Source organism: Saimiri boliviensis, chromosome 6 (assembly GCF_048565385.1).
Source record: "Saimiri boliviensis isolate mSaiBol1 chromosome 6, mSaiBol1.pri, whole genome shotgun sequence".
In the NCBI taxonomy this organism is placed as follows: domain Eukaryota; kingdom Metazoa; phylum Chordata; class Mammalia; order Primates; family Cebidae; genus Saimiri; species Saimiri boliviensis.
Genome location: NC_133454.1, coordinates 47,557,093 through 47,583,507, shown reverse-complemented (window position 1 = coordinate 47,583,507; position 26,415 = coordinate 47,557,093). Strand labels below are relative to the sequence as shown.

The 26,415-nt window shown below is 38.6% G+C and overlaps 1 protein-coding gene across 8 annotated transcripts in view; it reads left to right on the top strand.

Moving 5' to 3' along the window:
• Positions 1 to 26,415, top strand: part of ALG9 (ALG9 alpha-1,2-mannosyltransferase) — a 98,674-nt gene that overhangs the window by 30,406 nt on the left and 41,853 nt on the right. For 6 of the 8 annotated variants that reach the window (XR_744271.3, XR_012518035.1, XR_012518036.1 and 3 more), the window contains exons 9-13: positions 906 to 1,028; positions 5,479 to 5,633; positions 7,584 to 7,734; positions 8,371 to 8,518; positions 9,987 to 10,116. Coding sequence is in view for 5 of the 8 variants with exons in the window: in XM_010334579.3 (XP_010332881.1) it covers positions 906 to 1,028; positions 5,479 to 5,633; positions 7,584 to 7,734; positions 8,371 to 8,518; positions 9,987 to 10,116 (707 nt within the window). In the remaining 3 variants the exon portion in view is untranslated. The remainder of the gene's footprint in view (positions 1 to 905; positions 1,029 to 5,478; positions 5,634 to 7,583; positions 7,735 to 8,370; positions 8,519 to 9,986; positions 10,117 to 26,415) is intronic. The other 2 variants (XM_010334580.3, XM_003923718.3) reach the window with 1 other exon arrangement.

The following is a 26,415-nucleotide window of genomic DNA, read 5'->3' as shown; positions in this document are numbered from 1 at the left end:
AACCTGCTAAATGTGCAGAGGGGGGCTGTTTCTCATCATTTGGGTGTAAGGATTTTGAGTTAAAGAATCAAAACTAGTGTAAGAGAAGCTTGTGTTTTTAGTGATTTTGCTTCATTCTGAATCCTCAAGGCTTTTGAGCAAGACCCGGGTCTCTGAACGTGATCTAAGAAAAACAAGTTGTTGCTTTTTACCAAACACATGTTGCCCAATGTACACGACTATAAAATAGTGGTTGAACATATCAAGGGGAAAGTTCCTAGAATGTAAATGGAACAAGCAGGTGAAAACACAGTGGGAGAGGCCTGAATAGCTCAAACTTAAATTCATTATTTTTATTTGAGACAGGGTCTCGCTGTCACCCAGGCTGGAGTGCAGTGGCACAACCACAGCTTTCTGTAGCCTTAACCTGGGCTCAAGCAATCCTCCCATCTCAGCCTCCCCAGGAGCTGGGATTACAGGCATGAGCCACCACACCCAGCCACAAACTAAGTTCTCTTATCACTCTTTCCTTTGGTCTGCACAATGTTGAGAGAGTAGTTAAATTGAAATGGCAGTTTTATTATATTAGCCCTATGTGGCTCTAATGCTATTTAAATTATTTGGTAGTTCTCAAAGCATTAGTTCCATTTGGGCATAGCAATTTGGGCTGGATATAGTGGTCAGTGTAGAAAATACAACTAACTATCTGAAAGTTGATTTCTACCTAAATCCTCATGACCAGTCCCATTCTCTTCCATCTTCTGCTCTTGTGCTTCTTTTGTGTGGCTTAGCATGGGAAGAGGATTCTCATTCCCATGAGTCCTAGGATCATCAGTGTTACTTGAACAAAGAATGTTATATGTCAGGCACTGTAATAGGTATTAAGGACATCCACTAATGATTTCTTACCTTTATGTCTCCCTCAGGTACAGAACCCTGGTATTTCTATTTAATTAATGGATTTCTGAATTTCAATGTAGCCTTTGCTTTGGCTCTTCTAGTCCTACCACTGACTTCTCTTATGGAATACCTGCTGCAGAGATTTCATGGTGAGTGGCATGAGACGGTAGGCTTTTTGGGGGGAAAGAGCAAGTAATGATGTATACCAAGAACTGAAGGAAAATCCTGCTTATTTTGTTTTCCACATTCTCCCTATGGGAATGGTTGGCTTACTGGATTTTGAGTCTGTATTTGTTTTTTTTTTTTTTTTTTTTTTTGAGACGGAGTTTCGCTCTTGTTACCCAGGCTGGAGTGCAATGGCGCGATCTCGGCTCACCGCAACCTCCGCCTCCTGGGTTCAGGCAATTCTCCTGCCTCAGCCTCCTGAGTAGCTGGGATTACAGGCACGAGCCACCATGCCCAGCTAATTTTTTGTATTTTTAGTAGAGACGGGGTTTCACCATGTTGACCAGGATGGTCTCGATCTCTCAACCTTGTGATCCACCCGCCTCGGCTTCCCAAAGTGCTGAGATTACAGGCGTGAGCCACAGCGCCCGGCCTTGAGTCTGTATTTGTTGATCATTTGACCCTTTGTGAAGATTTGGTTAATTGTGACAAATTAACTTAACTGGAGGAAGAGCTTTATCATCACTTTAAGTGAGGAAGTCAATATAATTTACACAATCACCCAGGGAGGTAAAAATATTTATAAAATCTCAGAAAGAGACTGGGCACCGTGATTCACTTCTGTAATCCCAGCACTTTGGGAGTCCAAGGTGGGCATATCATTTGAGATCAGCAGATTGAGAATTTTCTGGCTAACACGGTGAAACCGCCTCTACTAAAAATACAAAACATTAACCGGACATGGTGGCACATGCCTGTAGTCACAACTACTCAGGAGGCTGAGGCAGGAGAATCACTTGAACCCAGGAGGCAGAGGTTGCAGTGAGCCAAGATTGTGCCACTGCACTCCAGCCTGGGTGACAGCAAGACTCTGTCTCAAAAATTAAAAAAATAAGAAAAACCTCAGAAGAAAACAAACCTATTTGTGTTTTCTGTCTTTTAAAGAAGTGTGTATTAACCTGATAGGTTGATTAAGGTAATTCACGGTATAGTACTTCAAACAAAAGTATAAAATTTGAACCATAGCAGGATTTCCCAAAATTTGATACTGAAGTAAGAGAAGCTTTGGACTTCCTCAGAAGCATGATGCTTCTCTTTGTTCCCTTTTGTTTCCGTGTCTGCCTTTTTGGAAAAAGTTTGGTTTGTCATTTGCTTTGCTTGCTCTGATTCTGTAGTGCACAGCTGGTGTTTTCTCAAGTTGTCGTGGCTCTGGATATCTAGTGCCTCTCGTTTCTTTTATGGAACACAGATTTGAGCAGAAATTCATATGAGATTTGGAAAAAGATTTAATTTCAGACTTTTCAGTCTGATTTGGATGCCATATGATCAGTTCCCCCATCCCACCTCCATTCTGCTTTTCTACTATTAATGGTTTATAATGAGTTCATTGTGTTATAAGAATATTAGAGCAGCCTTCAGAGTCACTTTTTTTTTTGATGTTAAGACTTGTTTCAACATAGCCATAATGCCATTATCCTAACAAAATTATCAATAATTTCTTAATATCATCTGATAACCAGTTGATTTCCTAGATTGTCTGAAAAATAGCCTTTTATAGTTAGGTTAAAGCAGAATCTCAGTAAGGGTTACATACTGAATTTAGTGTTCTATTTCTTAAGTTTTTTAAGAAGACCCCCATCTTATTTTTTTTTCTTCCAAATATTTCTTTAAAGAAACCAGGCCATCATCTTGCATAATGTCCCACATTTTAGACTCAGCTGTTTGCTTCCTTGAGGTGTTAACTTATTCCTCTATCCCTTCTATTTCTTAAGGATCACTTATTCTTTTTTTGAAAATAGCTGTTTTTCTGACTATAAAAATAATTTATGATAGCTGAGAGCAGTGGCACGTGCCTAATAGTCCCACCTGCCTGAGAGGCTAAGGTGGAAGGATTGCTTGAGCCAGGAGTTTGACACCACTCTGGGCAACATAGTGAGAGCTGTATCTCTATTTTTAAAAACAACAATAATAATTATGTATGCTTGTGGAAAACTTGGAAATGCTTATATGAAAAACAAAACAAAACAAAACAAAACAGGATATTAAGCTGTTCTCTGCAGTATATAATTTTAAGTATAAAATATTGGTTTAAAATTCATAATATGTGCACATGTCTACCTAATAAGAAAATGAACATTTTCTGTTTTTTTCTTTAGATTTTTATGTGATTTTACAATAGAAGCAATACTTTTTTAGAAGAAAAAAGACCAGGCACGTTGGTGCATGCCTATATAATCCCAGTATTTTGGGAGGATGAAGTGAGAGCATTGCTTGAGCCCAGGAGTTCAAGACCAGCCTGGATGAGATAGTGAGACCCTGTTACTACAAAAAAATTAAAAAAAAATTAGCTGAGCATGGTGGTGCACACCTGTAGTCTAAGCTACTTGGGAGCCTGAGGTGGGAGGATCGTTAAGCCTAGGTCAGGGCTACAGTGAGTCATGGTTGTGCCACTATACTCCAGCCTTGGTGACAGAGTGATACCCTGTCTCAAGAGAAAAAATAAAACAAAACTCCCCAAACCATAGAAAATTATAAAGAAATGGGAAAGAAATTACCCATGATTCAATCATATCTAGCTGTGGTTGTGATTTTGTATATTTTATGGAGGACATTTCAAAATATTTGCCTTATTAAAAAAAAGATTACTTGTTAGCCTTTAAGATACAGAAGAGAAAAGGATTGTTTACTTGTGGACAATAAAATGATTATAATCTTCTATTAAAAACCCCACCTTAGGCTGGGCACGGGGGCTCACGCCTGCAATCACAGCACTTCGGGAGGCCGAGGCAGGTGGATCACCTGAGGTCAGATGTTCAAGACCAGCATGGCCAACATTGTGAAACTCCATCTCTACTAAAAATACAATTAGCCAGGTGTGGTGGTGCACACCTGTAAATCCAGCTACTCGGAAGGCTGAGGCAGGGAAATCGCTTGAACTCGGGAGGCAGAGGTTGCAGTGAGACGAGATCATGCCACTGCATTCTAGCCTGGGCAACAGAGTGAGACTCCATCTCCAAAAAAAAGAAAAGAAAAGAAAGAAAATCTCCCCTTTAAAATACACTACCTAGAAAATTATATATCCTAAATTATCTAAAATCCCATGATAAAATCTTAGAGAAAAGTTGAAAAAAAAATCTTATTATTGTAGTTCAAGAATTTTTATCCCCAAATAATTTTTCAGTGATACTGATAACCTAGGAATGCTAAATTAGGCATAAAGTGGTTCTGGATGATGGTCACGATCTTGTAAACTAGCTTACTGTTGACATAGTGGACACCAGGGGGCGCTGTCTACCTACCATTTGCCTGCATTTGGGTTGCTCATTAACACTCAAGTAAACACAGTAGGAGATGCCTTCGCTGTGGGTTGCAGGCCTATCACTCATTTTTCATATACGTAACCGCAAGAACGTTCCAGCAGGTTCTTGGGTTTTAGTGTTCATTACATTCCTTTAATTCTTTCACTTGCTTTAAGTGCATTTTTGTTCCAATTTGGGGATTCAGAGTGGATGGGTATTGCAAAAAATGGAGAGAAAACTATCACTAAACTTCCTTTAAGAGCATTTTTATATTTCCTTTGAAACAAATTGTAATTTGTGGCTTGATGGAAACCAGTATGAGTTTGAGAATCCAACAATTTTTTTTCCTTTGATCAATGGCTATTTGCACAGACTGGTGTATAGATAAGAGGATTCATGTATTAAACAGAACATCAGAATTAAAACCCAAGAAATGAGTTTATGTTATGCTTTTGGTTAATCTCATGAACCTCTCATCTTAGTGGCAGGACTCACTAAAGGAGATGGCTTTTTTTTCAGCCAGCAGTAGAATTTATTAAGTTCTGTTAGCCATTAACTTGATGTGCATCTGTGTCCTCACCAATCTAGTATTGTGCCTGCTCTTAAGAGTTTAGATCTCTAGGCCGGGCGCGGTGGCTCAAGCCTGTAATCCCAGCACTTTGGGAGGCCGAGGCGGGTGGATCACGAGGTCGAGAGATCAAGACCATCCTGGTCAACATGGTGAAACCCCGTCTCTACTAAAAATACAAAAAATTAGCTGGGCGTGGTGGTGCGTGCCTGTAATCCCAGCTACTCGGGAGGCTGAGGCAGGAGAATTGCCTGAACCCAGGGGGCGGAGGTTGCGGTGAGCCGAGATCGCGCCATTGCACTCCAGCCTGGGTAACAAGAGCGAAACTCCGTCCCAAAAAAAAAAAAAAAAAAAAAGAGTTTAGATCTCTTGGGAGAGCTAAGGAGTATGTTCCTCTTTCCTTTTGATGCCTTTATTGCATTGGAGAAAGTGTGAATACAGGAGTAGAAACATTTTGTGGAGTGTCCTAGGGCATACTCCCAAATTTGAGATCAAGATAACACTGAAACGAATTATGTTGTTTTGTTCTAATATATTGAAAGGAGGATATTTTTCTGTGTCTTGCAGTTCAGAATTTAGGCCACCCATATTGGCTTACCTTGGCTCCAATGTATATTTGGTTTATGATTTTCTTCATCCAGCCTCACAAAGAGGAGAGATTTCTTTTCCCTGTATATCCACTTATATGTCTCTGTGGTGCTGTGGCTCTCTCTGCACTTCAGGTGAGTTTCAGGGAGAAGTATATCTGCCTCATTCTTTTTTACTTATTAAATAATTGCTCACAAAACTTAAGTGAAAGTTACAGAATGCTTCCACCTAACGTATTTTATCCATAACATGAAGCCTGATACAGATCATATTATTAAAACTTCTTATATTGATTGCTTAGCTGTTTACCATACTCTTATTTGCTGATTACATGTTTGCAGTGTTAATTTGTGTGTTACTTTGCCTCTGTTACCAACAAACAGGAATCCAATTGCAGAATTCCATTCTGTGGCAGAGGTAATGGAACGTCTGCTCTTTGAACTGTTAGATCATAACAAAACTTACCCAAGAGTTTGGGATCACATCAGACACTTCACAGTCTGGGGCACTTTGTAATCCTGGTTGAAAATCTGCCCAGGTCAATTCCTTGGCAGAGTTCATCTTATCTGTTTGAATATCTCTCTACTTATGGCTTCAGTAGCCTCAGAAACCTTTATTGCCCTCTGCTACCATTTGCAGTTGGCAGAAAAGAAAATAATTAGGATGATAGGTTTTTTTCTTAACAGGTTTATTGAGGTATAATTCATAAACCATACAGTTTACCTATTTAAAGGGTATGATTTAGTGGTTTTTAGTCTATTCACAGATGTGTGCAACTGTCACCACAGTCAATTTTATATCAATAACCCTGTACCGTTTAGCTGTTGTCCCCCCATTTCCTTTCCCGTATCTCCCCAGCCCTAAATAACCACTAATCTACTTTGTGTTCCTATAGATTTGCCTATTCTGAACATTTCCTATATATGGAAACATATGATATATGGTCTTTTGTGACTGGCTTTTTTCACTTAACATAATGTTTTCAAGGTTCATCAATTTAGGTGACAGTTTAAAAAATAATTTAAATTATAAAAGTAATTGAACTTTATTGCAGATAATCTAGGAAGTGGTAAAAGAAAAATTAGTCCCACTAACCTAACAAAAACTCCTCCCAGCATTTTTGTATATCATATACCAAGGTTTATTATAGTTGTGATAATCACTGTACATGTGACTTTATATCCCTTCTAATTTAATATTATAATGTTCTCTGTGCTTATCATTTTAGTAGTTGTGGAATGTTCTGAGTTGGATATAATATGTAATATTATTATGCAATGTGAAATATATTGACTTGATTTTACATAATATAGTTATTGGATATAATTCATGGTAAAATTTAGATTGCTAATTTATTCAGTATTATAAATACTACTAGGATAAATAGCTTATATTTGGATTGATTACTCAGAATAGATTTCCAAAAATATGAAAAGGGTTCAAACAGATTGATGCCATTTGTTATATATTGGAAAATTGCTTTCTGAAAGTAGTTTTTGTCTAGAAGGGAAGGAAGGAAGGGAAGAGGTCTGAATAGAAGGTGCTGAAAGACAGCAGAATTGATGCATATGTTTATATTATAATATTCATCTAGTTTGTAAAGTCATTTAGCATATAATTAAGAGCATGTTCCTAGTGTTCTATGAGGGGAATTCTTTTTTCTTACTTGGTCATGAGACCTTTTTTTGATACTAAAAGCTTTGATAAAAACTTCGATAGTAAAGATTAGTACTCATTGTATCAAAAACAAATTGAAATACTTTATATATCAAATAAAACTACCCCAAAAAAGCATTTCTTAAATATTTTTTAAAAATGACTTATTAGGCCTATAAATGCTAGCAAAATATTCAAATACTTTTCCTATGAAGCTAGTGAGATTTTATTGTTGGCAAGCCCTCTGGCTGGCCGAAACTACAGGTAGCCTTAGAGGAGTTGGCTTTTATCTTAGAGTTTGGAGTAGGGATGTCACTGTTTGCAAATGCTCAGATCCTTAATAGAACTTCTTTTTTGGCTTCGATCTTGATGTTACTGTGATGTCTTGTAATTGTGTATATTCTACAAGTTATATTTTCTTTTACCAGCACAGTTTTCTGTACTTCCAGAAATGTTACCACTTCGTGTTTCAACGATATCGCCTGGAGCACTATACTGTGACGTCGAATTGGCTGGCATTAGGGACTGTCTTCCTGTTTGGGCTCTTGTCATTTTCTCGCTCTGTGGCACTCTTCAGAGGTAGATCTTCTAAGAATATCTTAACCTACACTGATGAGCCACTTCCCCTTAGGTTTTACTTGATTCATGGTTATATCGTACATATTTGGCTTATGCTAAGAGGCCATTTCTAAAAAGAAAAACTGTAAACTTAATATTAATGAGTGGGATGTGACTTCTGTATCTTAGGATTGAAGAGAAGATTGAGGATTACTTTTAGTGTGATTAACTGTACACTTTTTGTCTATTTTTGTTGTTTTTTTCTTTTAATGGATACTGATAAATTAAGGAAGTCTGAAACTTAAAATGCAAATTTAGACTAACTTCTCATGATTATATTCTTTCTTATAATCAGTCTTTGGACTCATAATTATATTACAATATGCTCAAGGAAAATGAAGTTAAAAAGGTGAAAGGGCATAAGGAGGGGCAAGAAAGCCAATTATTTTTGGCAGAATAGGGCCACTGCTTGTAACCATGTTCTCAGCTAGAGAGAAATTTTCTACCTGTAGAGCAGGCTTCCTGCTGGAATTGCTGTGGTCCTTCCTGCCTTTTAAATTTCATGTGGCTTATGGTGCGACATTAATACGCATTATAATTGAAGTCAGAATCTCATCTTACTCATCTCTGGCTCTCACTGCCTATTCTCCCTTCCAGGATATCATGGGCCCCTTGATTTGTATCCAGAATTTTACCGAATTGCTACAGACCCAACCATCCACACTGTCCCAGAAGGCAGACCTGTGAATGTCTGTGTAGGAAAAGAGTGGTATCGGTTTCCCAGCAGCTTCCTTCTGCCTGATAAGTAAGTTGTCCTTTAATTCCCAGGGTTTTAAATCAAGAAGTAAATAGAGCAGTTCTGTGACAGTATTTTCTAATTTTTTTTTCTTTTGGAGTTTTCACAGAGAGTTATTGAATCATTTACCACCTCGAAGAGCTATGGGGCCTGCATACTGTGTACCTGCCTTCTGTGTTCATTAGGCTCATTAGACTGAGGGCTGGGTCTGGGTTGACATTCTGCACTGTCCATAACCGCAGGTGTCCAGGGACTTCTGAAAATGCCCTGTGTCCTAGGCTTTTGCCAGTGGCTCTTCCTGAGGATTCATATTTACATTTTTGTAATTACCTGATATTAATCCACTTCTAAAAGTGGTCTAGAAACTCCAGCTAGAAGAGAGAAGAAATTTTTGATCCAACAGTAGTGAAATTTCTTTACCATTATGTGGATGCTGGGGAAAGCTGTGATTAAAACATCCATAACAGTTTCTTTATGCTGTCTGTGGTTATGAGAGCATAGGCCCTAAAGTTCCTTGTAGTTTGCTTAATTTGGCCAGAGAAGAGTCCTATGTAGGTAAAAGGGAAATCTGGTTAAGATGAGTCATGTTGCTCCATTTGAGAGCTGGCTTCAGTAGCTTAGCTTTATTAGGTAGTATCTTATGCTTCATAAAGACCCTGTCTCAGTCATTAATGATTAAATTAAAACTTGTTTTTTAAGTGTTGACTTTGGCCTTTGCCTTTTACGTTTGAAATAGTTTTATAGATAAGGATATGTTTGAGGGTTACTCAGGAACAAAGTATTTCTTCCATAGTATGTTTTCAGTGCCATATATTACATTTCATTCTTTTTCTTTACTTTTTTGAGACAGTCTTGCTCTATCTCCAGGCTGAAGTGCAGTGACACAATCTTGACTTACCGCAACCCCTGCCTCCTGGGTTCAAGTGATTTTCTTGCCTCAGCCTCCTGAGTAGCTGGGACTACAGGCGTGCAACACCATGCCCCAGCTAATTTTTGTATTTTTAGTAGAGATGGAGTTTTACCATGTTGGCTGGGGTGGTCTCCGTCTCTTGACTTCATGATCCACCTACCTCAGCCTCCCAAAGTGCTGGGATTATAGGCATGAGCCACCGCGCTTGGCCTATTTCATTCTTTCTGTTTTTATACACCTGATAATTTGCTTCATTTGGTTAAGTCTCTGTGCCCAAATGGTAATTGACAGTAATCATCGGCACTTCTCTGGTTGTTTGATGGTATGACTGTTTGGTTAATGAATTTCACTGCTAAGACCTGGTGAAATGGGTCAAGAGACATCTAAATGATTTTGGACTGATTTGTGACCTCTGCCTCTATGCTCCCTGATTAAGGTTTTAGCTGAAATATTTTTTCTTCAAGTGAAATGTTTTTCACATCATTTTTTGGCTTGTTTGTTTCAAATACGTTTAGCAATATTATCCCCCTGTGTTTTTCTTACTCTCCTTATTTGTGTTTCTGACAGTTGGCAGCTTCAGTTCATTCCATCAGAGTTCAGAGGTCAGTTACCAAAACCTTTTGCAGAAGGACCACTGGCTACCCGGATTGTTCCTACTGACATGAATGACCAGAATATAGAAGAGCCATCCAGATATGTAAGGGCTACATTCTCTTCTTGTGTCTCTGAAAAGAATTCTATACCTAAAAGCTATTGACATGTGTATTAAAGCATTGATAAAATGAGAATTTCTTAGAAAGTGATTTTTTTTTTTTTTTTTTTTTTGAGTTTTGCTTTTGTTGCCCAGTCTGGAGTGCAGTGGCGTGATCTCGGCTCACCACAACCGCCACCTCCTCGGTTCAAGTGATTCTCCTGCCCCAGCCTCCCAGGTAGCTGGGATTACAGGCATGTGACATCATGCCTGGCTAATTTTTTGCATTTTTAGTAGAGATGAGTTTCTCTATGTTGGTCAGGCTGGTCTTGAACTCCCGACCTCAGGTGATCTGCCCACTTAACCCTCCCAAAGTGCTGGGATTACAGACGTGAGCCATCACACCCAACCAGAAAGTGATTTTTTAAGGCCAGGAACTGTGGCTCATGCCTGTAGTTCCAGCATTTTGGGAGACAGAGGTAGGATAATTGCTTGAGTTCAGCAGTTTGAGACCAGCCTGGGCAACATAACAAGACCGTGTCTCTACAAATAAAATTTAAAAATAAGCCAGATGTGGTGGCTCACACCTATAATCCCAGCCATTCAGAAGGCTGAGGCAGGAGGATCACTTGAGCCCAGGAGTTCAGGATTGCAGAGGGCCATGATTGTGCCACTGCACTCCAGCCTGGGCAACAGAGAGAGACCCTGTCTCAGAAAAAAAGATACATTTTTTTTTTTTTTTAGGGTGAGAGGTGTAACAGCTTTTCTTGAAAAAAAGTAAATAATATCACTTTTATTTTCAAATTAACCTCTTTATTTTGTATGTAAAATGTATAATATAATTTTGAAGCTTTTGGATAGGCTGGTAGAAATTTGAACCATTATTCTGAAACTCATCATTCCTTGGCATATTAAAATCTTTGATGGGGAACTTTCAAGTTATCAGGTGGACCTTTGACCTAGCTATTAGTATATTCCGGTTTTAGCAAATGAACTGTCGGTGAAGACTGTTTCCATAGTGAATGCCAGGGAGCAACCTCTCTCAGGACCATGATCTTCTCCCTACTTATCTTTATGCATTCTGAGATCCCATGCGAATTTTATTTCAGTTCCTTTGAAAGATGACACTTGGGTGACATTTGATACCTGTGAAATCTTTTATAATAAAAAAGTAAGAAGTAATAAAGATAATGTTCCTCTTGGGTCCCCAAGACAGTGTAAGATCATTTTCTAGAATTATTAGAAAGCACATTTTTTGGCAACCTGTCTCTTAAAGAAATACGTAACAGTTTAAATGTCAGCTATATTTAATTTACATTTTCTTATATCATATGCCTAAAATGTAAAATAGTGAGACTTCCAATTCTCTTCTGAAGCAAACCTGCAGCCACATCTGGTCTTTTGTCTCCCAGATTGGGGCTGGTTAGAGTTCCATGGAGACCCTCTGGGTTTATGAGTAAGATTCTTACCATATAAGCTTTAACTATAAGCTATGAAAATGGACATGTTAATGACACAGCCTTGAGCTGTTCCCTTATGAAGGTAAGATATGCATTTCTACCACATGGCTTGTATTAGAGCTTTATTCTTTTAATTTAAGGCTCTGATTCCTGTTACAATGGAAATAAACCTGGGTAGGGTAGACCGTTATAGGTTATTTTAATTTTATCTGCAGATATGAGTCTCCTGAGCACAGGGCATCATTCTGGGGACACTGGACAGTCAAAGGGTAGGAGAATACACTGTCATAGGGGGACAGTATAAATTCAGAGTGATGTTATCGGAGCTTTGCTTTAGGAAGAGGTAGTAAAAGTGGAGTAGTGAAAAAAAGAGCATGGACTTTGGAGTTGAGTAGATGTGCCTACATTCAATCTCAGCTCTGTTGCTAAACTCGATAACCTTGTGCAAATTAGTTAACTTCTCTGTTTAACTAATTTAGTTTCTATCTGTAAAATAGCACCTACTTTGGAATTACGATATTTGATATTCTGTCTTTCTGTAGCTTAAATGCAATGTTCTTATGCTTGCACAAGTGTTCTTAATCTAATAATGGTATACTAGATGGATTCAAGGTAAAGAAACCCTTAAGGAGATGTATAATCTGCCCAGATCTCTCCCTTTCCTTCCTTTTATTGTTCCCCATCCTGGTAATTTTATTCCAGTGTGTCCAGACTCATCATTGCCTTTTCCACTCCAGTGACTTCACTCATATTGGTGACTGTGCCTGAACTACCCTTGTGTCTCTTCTCGCATATCAAAATTATCTTCTTTGAAGTTAAATATTCAAGTCCATGTTGAGCAGACCATCCTTTAAGTATCTTAAGTATTTATCTGTGCAGTTCATTTAACCATTTAATTTTGTTGGTCTTATGTTTAAATATTTCTGATACCTATATCATATCTTTCCCCATCAAATATGTGAATGCTGTGAAGAGAATGACTGCACTTTGTTTCTTTTGTGTTCACCATAGCATCTAGGATAGTGTTGTATACCTAGTAGTTCACTTTTACATGCTTTCTCAGTGGATAATGAATATTCATCATCATTGTGGCAATGATGTTGAGAGAAAGCTGGCTAGAAAATCTGCAATGGCCTTTTGCACATTTCTTAGGCTTTTGTTACTGGTTGTCTTAGTTAGATCATATTTTCATATTCTCTGCTATCAGATAGTGTTAAATTTCATTAAATGACTCAATATGTGCTTTACCCGAAAGGTGATGATTTTTCAGAATGCCAGTAGTCGCCAAAATGCTGACTGATAAAAACAAGGACAAACAAATGATTTATGTCTGCTGGGTAGCAGCCATGTCCAACCCTTTAAATGCAAGGATTTTTTTGCTTATCTGTGGTGGCAGAATCACAAAAATTAGGCATGGACCTTTTTTATTAGTTCATCAGCTTTCATTAGTGATAGTGTATTTTATATGTGGTTCAAGACAATTCTTCTTCCAGTGTGGCCTAGGGAGACCAAAAGCTTGGACCTCCATGGATAGAGTGTCACTGTACCCATCCACGCTCCTGAAGATGAGTCTTACTGCATGGGGGTCAGCAGCGGAGTGCTTTCCAAATCCAGTTTACTCACCTTTGACCCTTTGGAAGTAGCAGGGATGTTTGCTGGCTTAATTTTTTTTTTTTTCCATAATCTACTTGACTCTCATGCTGACTTACTATTAATTCTGCATGAACTTTGATAATGGATTTTTCTCTTTCAGTTAACTGTTTAAAAAGATATTTGTTTTCCTGTGATGGTAGAAGTAATATGTATTCTTTGTAAAATAATGAAAGTTATAGACAAGAAAAAAATTAATCTGTTATCTTATTACCCAAGTATTACTACTGTTACCATTTTGGTGTTTCTTTCCTTTCACTTTTTCCCCCTTGTATGTATATGTGCCTTTGTAAGTAAACAGAAACCTCAATTATTTCTTTAAATTAAAGTGTTATGTTTAATTATTTAAGAAATAGTGCCTAGGGTCATGACTATAATACCCAAATAACTTTGCCCCATGTGTAGGAGTGCATGTTGAACAATGCTTATGTTTGTCACTTTTGGGATAGGCCCTGGTTTTTAGTTCAGGTTTATTCAAGAAGGCAAAACAATGACATTATCTTTGTTGAGCATGCTAAATAGCAGCATTATTTTTACCTGCCCTTTGGCTTCAGTCTGTCCCGTTTCTATTCTGCATGGAAATGAGGAAAGATGTATCACTTTTTAAATTTCACTATTTTCTTTACCTCTGGGCTAATCAAGAATTAGGAGTGAGTAAGTGTAAAGGTTCTGTGATTCGTACTGTACCATTAGAAGTATATTGCAGAAATAATTTTTTTTGCTGCATATATTTTCCTGTTAGGTACTGAGTAGCTATTGAATAGCTCATTATTGAACATTAAGCATTTATAGGGTGCATGCCAAGATTTTCTGTCAGAATCAAGATCTGAATTTGGAAGATACATTCAGTGTCACCTCGTTAGTTCTTGAAAAAGTCAAATTTTTGTTCACTATTTCAAGGTGAGTGATACTCTTCCAGCTCCAAATCTGATACATAATTTGGAAGCTACCTAGTCAGTGGATGAAAACCTGGAGGAAAAAACAGTTCTTCAGGAGGGAGCTTACAGAAAAAGGCTTTTTTTCTGACTTTAATGCTTAAGCAGACTTGCTGGAAGCTTTCTTGTTTTTTTTCTTTTTTAAGAGACTGGATCTTCCAGTGATGCCATCATAGTTGATTGTAACTTCAAATTCCTGTGTTCAAGTGATCCTCCCACTTCAACCTCCTGAGTAGCTAGGACTACAGGCATGCATACCATGCACAATTAATAGTTTTATTTTTTCTAGAAACAAAGTCTTGCTGTGTTGCCCAGGGTGATCTCAAGCAATCTGATTGTCTTGTCCTCTCAAACCGCTGGGATTATAGGCATGAGCCACCATGCCTGTCTTCCATCTGTTATCTCTGAAAACATAGATTGGTCATTGATTTTTTTTTCCCCAAGAAGTAATATAGTCAATTCTGCTACAGTAAGATATAAAATTAAGAAAAATTATTATGCAGTAAAAACCACAAAGCTTACTGGGAAAATGGAGTTAGGGACACAATACTTAAAAAACCGTCACTTAAAAAAGAGATTAAAAATTAACCATGCATGATGGCTCATGCTGCTAATTCTAGCACTTTGGGAAGCTGAGGCAGAAAGATAGCTTGAGGTCAGGAGTTTGAGACCAGTCTGGGCAACATAGTGAGAAACCATCTGTACAAAAAAATAATAATAAATTAGCTAGATGTGGTGGCTCATGCCTGTAGTCCTAGCTACCCAGAAGGCTGAGGTGGGAGGATTGTTTGAGCCCATGAGTTTGAGGCTACAGTGAGCTGCAATCATGCCACTGTACTCCAGCCTGGACAACATAGCAAGACCCTGTCTCTGAAAAAAATAAAAATTAAAAAAAGATTTAAAATGTTGGTATGATTTTACATATGTTACATGGTTAAAAGTACATAAATACTACAATAAATGTGACTGTTTACTTTGTAAAAGACTTGAAGTTTGCTTGTAGACTGGCCTTGGAAGGATTGCAGTTTGTAGCAGTAAAAGGATTATCTGAAATCTTATAAAAGTTATAATAGCAAAGGTGAATGGGTGGGTGTGGCTTATAATATAGTAAACTGAGAAAGCGGATAGATGTTTGAGTGTGTGTGTGCACTTTGTGTATTCCTATGCTGATTGGTTTCACTGAGTCTACTTTTCTACATTCAGCTAGTGTTTCCTGTGAATTAAATGACGTAATCAAATGCAAAAAATTAAATTATGCTCAAAGTGTTCCCTAATGTGTCCCTTGTGTTGGAACAAATTTGCATTTTCAAAGCTAATATTTAAACAGAACTGACTGTATATCAGTCAAAACATTCTTTATTTAATTATTCTTTGTCCCTACTTTTCCAATTTAACCAGTAGAAAGAATATTAGATTTAAAAGGGAGCTTAAAATATAGTATGTGACCTTTTTATTTTATGAGTGAAAGAACTGAGATCAGAGAGATTATAATTTGATAAAGATTAGCCCTAGGATAAAAGGCTTGGTTTCAGGATTCTTCAGTATTATTTTCATGCCTCCTCTTTCTTGTTTTCATGTGATGGCTAATCATTCTTTGATGTTACAAGGCCAAATAGATATTAAGTAGCTGAGCATTACTATTTGTTTGTTTGTTTTGGTTTTTTAGAGACAGGGTCTCACTCTGTCACCCAGGTTGGAGTGCAGTGGCATCATCATAGCTCACTGTAGCCTTGAACTCCTGGGTTCAATGGATCTTCTCACCTCAGCCTCCCGAGTAGCTGGGACTACAGGCACTGTAAAGACCCTGTCTCGACAAATAATTTGGCTGAGCATGGTGGCTCACACCTGTAATCTCAGCACTTTGGCAGCTGAGGCAGGTAGATCACTTTGAGGTCAGGAGTTCAAGACCAGCTTGGCCAACACGGTGAAAACCCTTCTCTACTAAAAATATAAAAATTAGCCAGGCATGATGGTGCACAACTGTAATCCCAGCTACTTGGGAGGCTGAGGCAGGAGAATCGCCTGAACCTGGGAGGCAGAGGTTGCAGTGAGCCGAGATCGTGCCACTGCACTCCAGCCTGGGTGACAGAGCGAGACTGTTTAAACAAAAAAAACTTTTTTTTTTTTTAATTAGCCACAAACCCTATCTAATTTTTCAATTTTTTTGTGGAGAGCAGGACTCACTATCTTGCCCAGGCTGGTCTCAAACTCCTGGTTTCAAGTGATCATCCTGCCTTGGTCTCCCAAAGTGGTGGGATTACAGGAGTGAACCACTGTGCCCAACCCATTACTTTTCAAAAAAATTACTTTCCATTTCTAGTTTATATGTGGAAAGTACTTTAAGTAGTAGATATTATGTTTAACAATAAATAAAAATGATCAGGTTTTCCCCCCGACACTCTTTCCTTTCTTTTTTTCTTCCTTTTTCTCTAATTTCATCCTTTCTCCTGCCCTTTTTGGAAGTCCTTATTGGAGGAAAAAATAACTCGACCTATTTGCTTCCTCACTAATTGTTATCAGTCTCGGGTATCAAGGCAAGCAGATTCAAATTGCTATGATATATACAGTGCAATTAGATTAAAATCTAAGAATCTAATTGAAGAATGTTCAAAATACATCTTTAAAATTAATTTTTTAGTGTCCATTATGTTGGCATTTAGAAATTAATTGATGTTTCCATTATCTATAATGATTGAATAAATAAAAATTTTTACCTTTGAGTTTAGATTTTTTACGGTGCAATAAATTTTTACTTGTGGGTTTAAAGATTCAATTGACAAATACATATTTAGCAAGGCTATATGGGAGACAGAAAAACTGTAAGACAGTCTGTGGCTCTGAAGGACAACTACTTTTTAAAATTTAACTGGAGCATATCTAAAAGAGGAAATGAAAAGACAGAAAAATACTTGAAATCTTTTCCTTTCAGATGTTTCCTCCCAGGCCTCCTTGTTCTTACTTCAATAAAGGAAATAGCATAGGAGAATATTGATGATTGGCTACATGATAGTGGCAAGAGCATTGACTGGATGTTAGGAGAGTCTGTGATTCTTTTCTGGAATTAAGTGAAGTACATTTTCCTTTTAAGTGACTGGGAATTTCTAAGATCGTTGACACTTCTTTGCACCTCTTTCCAATTTGCTGAAACTACACCTGAAATCCAATTGAAGTGTTTATATTTTAGCTTATCCTGTTACTTATTTTCCTATCAAATATTGTATGGCAGCAGAGTTTACCTTGAGACATATGTCCTGGGCCGGGGCCCTCATGGCCAGAGATGGAAGTCTACATCATGCGTCCCCAAACTTTTTACACAGGGGGCCAGTTCACTGTCCCTCAGACCGTTGGAGGGCTGCCGCATACTGTGCTCCTCTCACTGACCACCAATGAAAGAGATGCCCCTTCCTGAAGTGCGGCAGGGGGCTGGATAAATGGCCTCAGGGGGCCGCATGCGGCCTGCGGGCCATAATTTGGGGACGCCTGACATGCTGCTTCTGTCCTGGAAGAGATGAGTACTATTAGAGGCTTACTCTGTGTTGTGTCCTGCTCCAAGAGTGTGATGCTGGTGTTTGAGAGTTGAGATGATGTCATTGAAGACTCCAACCCTGACAAAGTTTCTGTTACAGCTGATGAGGATAACTGTGACTATTTATTACTACCCAGCTCTCCTTAGCTCACTTCTCCCCTGACAAAATACACACCTTTTATTATTGGGATCTCAATCTCTGTTTCAGGGTTTTATTTCCTTTGAGAATATGTAGTTTTGTTTACATCTGGAGTGGTATTGAATTAACATATGTTTGTTGATAAGATGTAAACAATGATATTGATGATTGATAAATTAGCTTGAATTCCCCCACTGTTACCTTTTCATCTTTTGGTTTATAGGTGCTTATTTGTTCTTCTCTAAAGCTTCTAGTGGGTTGAAACTGAAAGAAGTCACATTTCTTTCAGAATGAGTCTTAAATGCTTGTGTTTTACAAAATTTTAAATTAAGGCATATTTTTAGCTTCGACAGCTGGTTGATATGTAGCCTGTGACTAATGAAATGAAACACATTTTTGTTTCATGATCATGTGTTAATGTCACCCTACAATTTTGTTATTTTTGATGTAAGAATGATTAAATCTGAAGAAACAAAAAAAATGGGCTCTTTGGTTATACTTTAAGGGAGATTTAAATCCAGTCTTTTGATTTTTGAATTGTAGATGATGTGGTTATGATCTCAGATTTTGCAGTGTGAGGTATTTATAAAATTGAGAGAATAAATTTATTCTCTCTGGTTGTAATTCAAGTCATGTTAATTTAGCTTTTGACCTATGGGTCAGTAGACACTTGGTGATTTCAGGGATATAAACTGAGGACTCTAAAGCTAAAAATAGTCACAGTAAAACAATATAGCATGATCCAGATCTTGTAAAGAAAAATCAATATCTGCAGAAAAGTTCTAGGATATATACTAACATGCTGATGGTGATTTTCTTTGGGTGGGAGGACTAAGTGATTTTTTTAAGATTTTTTTTTTTTTTTAATAATTTTTAATTGCATCATGGAAAAAAATAACCATAATAGAGGGGCTGTCACTGTGAAATCTTTGATATCCCTACCAAGAAGATCTGTGATGGATTTAATGAGCAACATTCAATGTGTTTTCAGTTGACCTTGAGCTTCTCTTTCTTGAACATAAGAAGTACTTTCGATTCAAAGTTGGGAGATAAGTTTTCTATTAAGTAATTTTTCCCTCTTAGCCTTCTGGCCTCTTAAGTCATTTTACTTATATTTAATACTGTCTTTGCTACTCTTTCTGCAAATTATTTCTTGATTACTTCAAAAAAATAGATGTGTTTTACCAATTTACAAGCTCCAAGGAAACTTTTTTTTAGAAACCTAGAACTAAAGAGGATGCTGCTGTGCCTAAAGCAAGTAGGCTATTAAACTCTTCCAGGCTGAAGTGCATTAAGGTAAATAAAAATTTAAATAGTGTCCGGAGCGGTGGCTCAAGCCTGTAATCCCAGCACTTTGGGAGGCCGAGGCGGGCAGATCACGAGGTCAAGAGATCGAGACCATCCTGGTCAACATGGTGAAACCCCATCTCTACTAAAAATACAAAAAGTTAACTGGGCATGGTGGTGCGTGCCTATAATCCCAGCTACTCAGGAGGCTGAGGCAGGAGAATTGCCCGAACCCAGGACGCGGAGGTTGCGGTGAGCCGAGATCGCGCCATTGCACTCCAGCCTGGGTAACAAGAGTGAAATTCCATCTCAAAAAAAAAAAAAAAAAAAAGTTAAAATAAAGTTAGTTTTCCTGTTGTTGGGGTTCGGACAGAAAGCCTTGTCTGTCCTGTAAGCAAGCTTGAGACTATCCATTGGCGGGGTAATTCCAACAGTTTTGAATCACTGGCTCAAGAAGGCAATGATCTATAAATCTTACTAGCACAATCATGTTCATCTCCTATCTTTTTTTTTTTTTTCTTTTTTTTTGAGACAGAGTCTTGTTCTGTCACCCAGGCTGTAGAGGCACAATCTGGGCTCATTGCAGCCTCCACTTCCCTGGTTCAAGCAATTCCCGTGCTTTAGCCTCCCAAGTAGCTGGGATTAACAGGCGTATGTCACCATGCCCAGCTAATTTTTTTGTATTTTTAATAGAGATGGGGTTTCACCATGTTGGCCAGACTGGTCTCAAACTCCTGACCTCAGGCAATCCACCCATGTTGGCCTCCCAAAGTGCTGGTATTACAGGCTTGAGCCACCGCACCCAGCATCATCTCCTATCTTTAGGCATCTTTTTGTTCTGTTCTGTTTTTTGTTTTTTGTTTGATTTTTTCTTGAGGTAGGGTCTATTTCTGTCGCCCAGACTAGAGTGCAGTGGTGTAATCTCAGCTCACAACCTCCACCTCCCAGGTTCAAGCAATTCTTGTGCCTCAGCTCCCAAGTAGCTGGGATTACAGGTGTGTGTCACCATGCCCGGCTAATTTTTTTGTATTTTTAGTAGAGACAGGGTTTCACAATGATGGCCAGGTTCATCTCAAACTCCTGACCTCACATAATCTTCCCACCTCGGCCTCCCAAAGTGCTGGGATTACAGGCATGAGCTGCCATGCCTGGGCATCTTTTTTGTTCTTAATCACTTTTAAGTGTTTCTTACTCTTTTCCTTCTTTGGTTGATTCATTCATCCATTCATTCAACTCTTTTTTGTCCCTATGTGCTGAAAATAGGTTACAGAAAGCATAATCTCCTGTCATTTAAAAAAAGTTCTTTATAAGAAGAAAAGGAAGGAGAAATTATGGGGGAAAAAGGAATTGAGAGAAACAGAAACAATTTAGGAAGCAGGAAAAAATTATTAATATTTCCTGATAGATTAAAAATTTGGGGTTCATGAAACAAAAACATGATTTTCACATTATGATTTTAAAAGGAAACAGGAAATAAGAGCTGCTAGAAATTAAAAATAAAAGAGTTTCTTAAAGGCAGTAGAATGATTAGAGGATAAAGTTGAAGAAATCTTCCAGACTATAATAATACAAAACAAAACAAAAACAAAGAGATAGAAAATAGAAAAGAAACAATAAAATCGGAATCCAGAATTTAGCTAATAGGATATCCAGAAAGAGAAAACAGGTGAGACAGAGGAGAGGAGATTGCTAAAGGAATCATGTGAGACTATCCCCAGAACTGAAGGTGATCAGTTTTCAGATTGCAAGAGCCTGCAAAGTGTTCCTCAAATGATGAATGAGGGAAGACCCACACCAAGATGTATCAAGTACCAAAAGAAGTTAGTGTATGTTACTATTTGGTAGTTGAAAAATCAAAAGCTACCAGAAGAGGTCAGGATGGTTTAAACCTGAGATTGCACCACTGCACTCCAGCCTGGGTGACATAGTGAGACACTGTTTCAAAAAAAAAAAAAAAAAAAAAAAAGCTACCAGAAGAAAAAGCTGGAAGAGTTGAGTGGTTGCCTTTGGGAAGCTGGACTGGGGAATAAGGAGGGTACTGCTGTTTTTCATCATAAGCTTCTTGTACTACTTAAGTTTTGTTTTTTGTTTTTTTTTTTAAACTCTGTGCATATACTATTTATTTTATCATCCAGGCTGAGTACAGTGGCACAATCACTGCTCACTGCAACCTCAATCTTCCTGACTCAAACAATCCTCCTACCTCGTCCTCTCAAGTAGCTGGGACTATGGGCCTGAGTCACCATAACTAGCCAATTTTTTTTTTTTTTTGTAGATACGGGGTCTGGCAATGTTTTCCAGGCTGGTCTCAAACTCCTAGACTCAAGCGATCCTTCCACCTTGACCTCCCAGAGTGTTAGGATTACTGGAATGAGCCACTGCGCCTGACCACATATATTATTGTTTTTCTTATTATTATTTTGAGATGGAGTTTTGCTCTTGTTGCCCAGGCTAGAGTGCAATGGTGTGATCTCGGCCCACTACAACCTCTACCTCCTGGGTTCAAGTGATTCTCCGGCCTCAGCCTCCTGAGTAACTGGGATTACAGGCATATGCCACCATGCCTGGCTAATTTTGTATTTTTAGTAGAAATGGGGTTTCTCCATATTGGTCAGGCTGGTCTCAAACTCCCAACCTCAGGTGATCCACCTGCCTTGGCCTCCCAAAGTACTAGGATTACAGATGTCACACCCACCTTGTCTGGCTGCATATATTATTTTGATAAACTTAAAGGTGAATTTAGAAATGGATATAAATCTTACTCTCAGAGTCTAGTAGAAGAAAAAAAACATTATTAAACAGTTTACTGAGTGCCACAATGTGCATAGAGAAGGTGAGGAAACTCTGCTTTAGCCTCACATAAGAGGTGGCATAGGAGTTGAGTCATAGAGGTTGATTAAGAATTTTCTGGCAGAGGAAGGGGAAATTGACATTCCAGTCAGAAGGAACAGTGTATGCAAAGGCTTGAAGTATGAAAGAGCATTGAATATTTAGGGGAAATTAAATGGCTTGAGGTTTCTAGAATTTAATTGAGCAGAAGCATTTTCATTTCTTTCCTGTTATGTTTTCACATATTTATATATGTGACTGTGTTCTCTGGCAAATTTTACGTTTGTTTAAAGACAAGGATTCATGTTTGTAATTAATCTTTGAGACCTTCACAATGCCTGACATAGGGATTATACACAGCAGGTGATTTTTTAAAACTTAACTGAAATGCTCAAAGAGTCCTTCATAGTCTCTTTGAACTAAAGAGAGGTCTCCCCAAACCTTGTTCATAGTAAAAATTGGGACGAATTAGGACTCAAGCACTACCATTTTTCAAGGTTGTTTATATTCCAGTAAGAGTACCAGGTAACAAGCCCCTGGAGGACAGGGATCATGTGTAGCTTTCTCCTGTGGTTTGTTTTTAATGTAAATTGGCAGAGGTTTGTATTTGGCAGATTTGTGTCCTAACTGGCTCCCTATCAAGTTTGATATGTTGCAGGAAGATGGAATACTTTTCTTTTAGCTATGGTACGTCTGTTTCACACAGATGTTTCTGAATTCTCTGTTCAGAGTCTTTAATGAAACTCTAATTCAAAGCCTGGGAGCCATGCCTCCCTCATGCAACTTAATAAAATTTCATAGGTTGATGCGAATATTAACCTGGGTAGAACTTTATCTGTTGAATTTATATTCTTCTTAATGGGTGATGAAAACAACTGTGAAAAGGTTTGCGTTTAAAAAGACGTTCCCTGTTCTTATATTGCAAAGTATGTAGCAGGAATTGATAATAATGCAAGCTAACAGATAAAGCACAGAAATTATAGTAGGAAAATAATTTATATGCATGTTTTTCCAACTCTGGATAGTTGAAAGTTAACTTCACATTACTTTTTATGTATGCTTTGGTATAATGGCTTTGTTCTATGGACTGAACGCCACTTAAAGTCTGATAGTGTCCATCATAAGTTGGAAGTTCCTAAGGGGAAGGTATCTATCCATGTATTTGTCTTCCTCTGGTCCCCTTTTAAACTGTTAATAACAATATACAACCCATAAAGAAAAAATAGAGATTTTGACAAAAATGGTGACTATTCGTATATATATGTTGACTTAACTCTAAAGTAGAAATTCTCTAAAATTTGTGATTTTTCTTTTGTTTCCTAATTTAGTATCTAACAGGCCTTTCTTTTTTTTTTTTTTTTGAGACGGAGTTTTGCTCTTGTTACCCAGGCTGGAGTACAATGGCGCGATCTCAGCTCACCGCAACCTCCGCCTCCTGGGTTCAGGCAATTCTCCTGCCTCAGCCTCCTGAGTAGCTGGGATTACAGGCACGCACCACCATGCCCAGCTAATTTTTTGTATTTTTAGTAGGGACGGGGTTTCACCATGTTGACCACGATGGTCTAGATCTCTCGACCTCGTGATCCGCCTGCCTTGGCCTCCCAAAGTGCTGGGATTACAAGCTTGAGCCACCGCACCCGGCCTCTAACAGGCCTTTCTTAACCACAGCAGTGATAGTGACTTTAGTCATAAATACTAATGAATTTCATTCTATGTTATAGATGCATTCTTAAAATATTTTATATACGATGGTATTTTAAAAGTCAGATTTATGAAAGAAACCCAGAATTTGTTGTTATTAAACAAATCAAGCAATCTCCCATGAATTCTCAGATTTCTAAATCTGCATTTTTGTATAAAGTAAGTTCATTTATTTTCAGATATGTTGTTGAGAACTAAGAGATACCATGCAGTTGGGCTTCACTGAATTGCAGTACCACCATCCTGGGTGTTCACCCCCGTGCACTGATTTCACAAGTGAGATAAATAGTTTCATTTCACATACAACCTCTCATCAGTTGGTAGTGGCTCACTGGACCCTGTGATGAAAGAGCATTATGGCATTGAATCCAAGCTCAGTGAAAGAGTGCCACAATTGATTGTTGATGTCAAATGTGAACAGTGGGAAGGGAAACAACCATTGGAGCTTTCTGTATTTGCCGTCACCTAACTTCAGAATAGATGTATGTGCATTCTATAGCCTTATTCTAGGCTCTGTAGATAAGACTTGTGACCTGTTCCCAAATCAGACCTTTTATGTTGATAAAGCACTTAGAAATGAAGAAGCATTGTAAAAATTTAGAATTTTTCAGGCATGTAAGCCCACAAAATTTCTCTAACCTTTCCATATTTAGCATTGGCTTTAAATAGCTCCTTGACATCAACAAATTGAGAGAACTGAATGATCTTATTTTGCCTTTGCCTTTTGTGACAAATATTAACTGTGTTCAGTGCTAGAAGTAAGGCATAGACTTTCTATGTGCCCAAGACTTGGCAGTGTAAAAGCAGATCCTGTATATTTGTTACCTCTAGCACAGGGGTTTTAATATGGAAATGTGTGTAATGATGAGCAGCAGTAGTTTAGGGAAGAGTAGAATCAGCAAAGGGGAGTATATTTGCAATTGTAAGGTATATTTGCTTTCTCTACAGTTGTCCTTTCTAGAGTTGAGAGGGCTTTTCATGGTTTGCTGTCCAAACCTTTTGGAAAGGTGGTAAAATCCCTGAGTCTAGGTTAAGTTACTTCCCTAAATCACAGAGCCAGAGGCAGAGTATTCAGCGGCCCCATTTCCTGATACGAATGAAAATATTAGCTAGATTTAAATAAAAAGAGCACTTAGTTAGAGGTAAAAAATACAGAACCTTTTTTTTTTTTTTAGCAGGCTCTGTCACCCAGCCTGGAGTGCAGTGGCATGATCATGGCTTACTACAGCTTCAATTTCCTAGACTCAGGTGATTCTCCCACCTCAGCCTCCTGAGTAGCTGGGACTACAGGTGCACACCACCACACCCAGCTAATTTTTGTGGAGACAGGGTCTCACTGTGTTGCCCAGGTTGGTCTTGAATTCTGAGGCTCAAGCAATCTGCCTGCCTTGGCCTCCGAAAGTGTTAGAATTACAAGTGTGAGCCACAGCACCTGGCCTTTCTTTTGAGCCAGGGTCATGCTTCGTCACCCAGGCTGGAGTGCAGTGGGGCAAACGCAGCTTACTGCAACCTTGACCTCCCGGGCTTAAGTGATCCTCCTGCCTCAGTCTCTTGAGTAGCTGCAACTACAGGCATGTGCCACCATGCCTGGCTAATTTTTGTATTTTTTTGTAGAGACAGGGTTTCACCCTGCTGCCCAGGCTGGACTTGAACTCCTAGGCTCAAGCGATCCATGCACCTTGGCCTCCCAAAGTGCTGGGGTTACAGGTGTGAGCCACTGCACCCAGCACAGAGCATTATTATAGTCTGCTTTTCTATTGCTGACTTTTTGGAGCACTAGCCACTTCAAATGCTTGTTTTTATGGTTGCCTGCTGATGTAATCTGTATCTATCTCGAAGGCCTGGAGTGGGTATTAATACAATGTGATTTCTGCCCAGTGCTCTGAATGTCAATGTGAAGAAATTCAGTGAACCCTGGGTAAATAGCAGAAGTCACTATTACTCTTGACTTAGCCAAATGCCTCGTCATCTCATTAGTGACACACATGAATAGACCATTTCTGTAGGAACAGATTCCCACTGTTCCTAGCTATGATCTAGTGAAACCACAACCAAGGAAATGGACTTGTTGGAATCAGCGGGAAAAGAAGACCCTGTTGAGCTTGACTCTAGTCTGGCATGGTGGAGAGACATGAGAATAGTAGAATAAGCGGGAGGTCCTAGGGGTTGGGGATGGTCCCCAAGGAGCTCTGGCATCTGGTACTGCTCTGGGGATGGTGCCAAGTATGATGTTTGACTGGGGCAGTACACCTGTCAAACAGTAATGCAGGTGTGTTAAGGTGAGCTTGAGGAGGACAGAAGAGCAAAAGCCCACTTGATCATGTACAAATACAGAGCATGAAAGTAGGGCCTTATAGGAAAAAAATACTGATAATCCATTTTCAAATATTTAGAGCATATGCAATAGGATTTCTTTTTACTTTTTTTAAAATGTTATTTTTAGAGACAAGGTATTGCTCTTCTGCCCAGGCTGTAGTGCAGTGGTACAATTATAGCTCATTGCATTTTCAAATTCCTGATATCGAGCAGTCCTACCTCCTCAGCCTCCCAAGTAATGAGGATTACAAATGCACACCACCATACCTGGCATGCATGCGTGTGTGCATGTGTGTTTGTTTTTTTTTTTTGAAGAGAGGGTCTCACTGTGTTCCCACGCTGGTCTTAAACCCCTGGTCTCAAGTGATCCTCCTAACTCAGCTTCCCAAAGTGCTGGGATTACAGGCATGAGCCACAATACCTGGTCCTACATTTGTATTTTTTATAGTAAAAAAGTTGTGG